At 43.1% G+C, this 2,357-nt stretch overlaps 1 protein-coding gene across 1 annotated transcript in view; it reads right to left on the bottom strand.

Moving 5' to 3' along the window:
* Positions 1-1,861, bottom strand: part of LOC102857848 (dnaJ homolog subfamily A member 1-like) — a 2,976-nt gene extending 1,115 nt beyond the window's left edge. The window contains exons 1-2 of the mRNA XM_006894050.1: positions 1,856-1,861; positions 93-121 (exon numbers count right to left, since the gene is read on the bottom strand). Coding sequence (XP_006894112.1) covers positions 93-121; positions 1,856-1,861 — 35 coding nt within the window. The remainder of the gene's footprint in view (positions 1-92; positions 122-1,855) is intronic.
* Between the last annotated feature and the right edge of the window lie 496 nt (positions 1,862-2,357).

Below are 2,357 nucleotides of genomic sequence, written 5' to 3'. Positions count from 1 at the left end.
TCAAGGCCCGTTTCCTATAAGCTTTTTTCAACTCTTCCTGGGTGGCAATTGGGTTTGACCCCCAGAACATCATAGTAAGTGGCTTCCTTCACCATTTTCTATAGCCGTTGAGCTGGCGAGACTGGTGTGGGGGGAGCAGAAGCGTTCTGGAAAGTTCCCCCAACTTTTTTTTTTTAAGAGTTTTATACAGACTCAAAACTAACACAAGTTTTCCTGACCAGAATGAGTTAGCATGGGTTAGAAGTACTTATCAGCATGAGTGAGCAACACGCATCCCATTAGGAGAAGCCAGTTTAGCACTCGGTGACCAACTTTCCCAGATTGAAAGGAAAATGAAATGTGACTAACCAATCACAAATCATCCTTTGTGTCACAGTGGCTAAAGAATTTGACTGCTAATCACAAAGCTGGCTGTTTGAACCCACTAGCCACTCTAAGAGAGAAAAGTGTAATCTACTTTTGTAAAGACTCTGGAAATTTTTTGAGCAGTTCCACTGTGTTTTGTAGTTACCCTGAGTCAGAATTTACTTGATGGCAGTGGGGTTGGTGGAACCAATCAAAGGGTTATTGTTGTTGTTGTTGTTATGTGCCGTTGAGTCGTTTGCGACTCATAGCAACCCCATGTACAACAGCCCTAAACCCTGCTCTATCCTGTGCCAATCTCACTGCCTCTGACACTCCCATCCCGATTATCCCAGTCACTGAATCAATCCACCTCATAGAGGGTCTTCCCCTCCTGTGCTGTCCCTCCACTCTACCCAGCATGATGTCCCTCTCCAAAGACCTGTCTCTCCTTACAACATGTCCAAAGTATGTCAGACGAAGCCCCAGAATCCTTGCCTCTAAGGAGCAGCCTGGTTTAATCCTCTCTACGATCACCTTGCCTGGCAGAAGGTGTCATAGTGTATAATGATGAAAGGAATCATAAATAGAGATTGATAAAAACAACACTTCTCGTTAAATGCCATGAAGTTGGAACCGACTCCAAGCTGACCCTCCAGCTTGTTCTCAGAGGTAGTGAATCCAACACGAGGAGACCACGCATCTTCCTTCTGCAGAGCGGCTGGTGGCTCAAAGCTACCTGCCTTTGGTTTGGCAGTGTAGTTCCTTGCCATTAGGCCACCAGAGCTTCCTAAAAACAATACTAGGCATCTACTATTCAACCAGTGATTTATGATCAGGAGTTTTAATATTTTACTCCATAGAGTGACGTGCTGTTAACCAATGTTTCATGATCAGGAAACTGAGTGTAACAAAAGAAATATGGGTTAATGTGTTCAGAAGGGAACAGAGAGTTCCAGAAGGGTGGATGGTTTTAGTTGATTTTTCAAAGGTTTATTAAGATGTCCTTCAAAATCCTTCACTTAAATGTTCGTTTCCTTAGGAAGACAAATTCTACAGTTTTTCAGGACACAGGTGGAGCCTGTGCCTGCTGAGTAGAGGCAAGTAGCCTCTGTCGGCTTGTCTGGAATGCAGGAATGAACAGGAACTGATGATTAGACACAAATCTACTGAAATAAGCTTGCTGCTAGTTCTAAAAGTTATTAGCATCTTAAACTGTTGTCCCAAGAAACCAGGTAGCAGCCATGCTCTTCTGGCATGTATAAATGACTGTATAACTGTTTTAGCTTCTGTGGCCACATTACTGTGTAAACTCAGACTTCCTCATCATTCTAATTTTGGGATGCTCCCTATTGCCAAATGATTAATTGCTTTTTTTTTTTTTACAAAGATGACAAGGTGGTGGTTGTTGTTATGTGCCATTGAGTCACCATCGACTCATAGTGACCTTATGTACAATGGTTCTGAACCCTGCCCTATCCTGACCCAGTCTTACTAACTCGAGCACACCTACCCCCATTACTCCAGTTACTGTGTCAATCCTTCTAATCCAGGTCTTCCTCTCCTAAACTGTCCCTCCATCCTTCCAAGCATAATGTCCTTCTTCAAGGACCGGTCTCTCCTGGCCACTTGCCCAAAGTATGTGAGTCAGAGTTTAAAAATTCTTGCCTCCAAGGAGAAACTTGATTTTAACCTCTTCAAGACAGATCTGTTGTTCTCTTTGTGGTCCAGGGTATGTTCAATACTCTTCTCTAGCATCACAACTCAAAGACTGCTATTCTTCTGTCATCCTTAGTCATTGTCCAGCTATCTAATACATAGCAAATAGTCACAAAGACAATGACCTGGAACGGGGACACCTTAATGTACATTATTACTCTTTAGGACTTTGGAGAGGTCCCTCACAGCAGATTTCCTCAGTGCAATTTGTCTTTTGATTTCCTGACTGCTAGTGCCAAGAGTGTTCATTGTGGAGCCAAGCAAGCTGAAATTGTTAACAACCTCAATCTCCTCTC

This window comes from Elephantulus edwardii, unplaced genomic scaffold (assembly GCF_000299155.1).
Source record: "Elephantulus edwardii isolate Elephantulus edwardi_28Jun2011 unplaced genomic scaffold, EleEdw1.0 scaffold00133, whole genome shotgun sequence".
In the NCBI taxonomy this organism is placed as follows: domain Eukaryota; kingdom Metazoa; phylum Chordata; class Mammalia; order Macroscelidea; family Macroscelididae; genus Elephantulus; species Elephantulus edwardii.
This window is presented reverse-complemented; position numbering and strand designations above follow the sequence as displayed.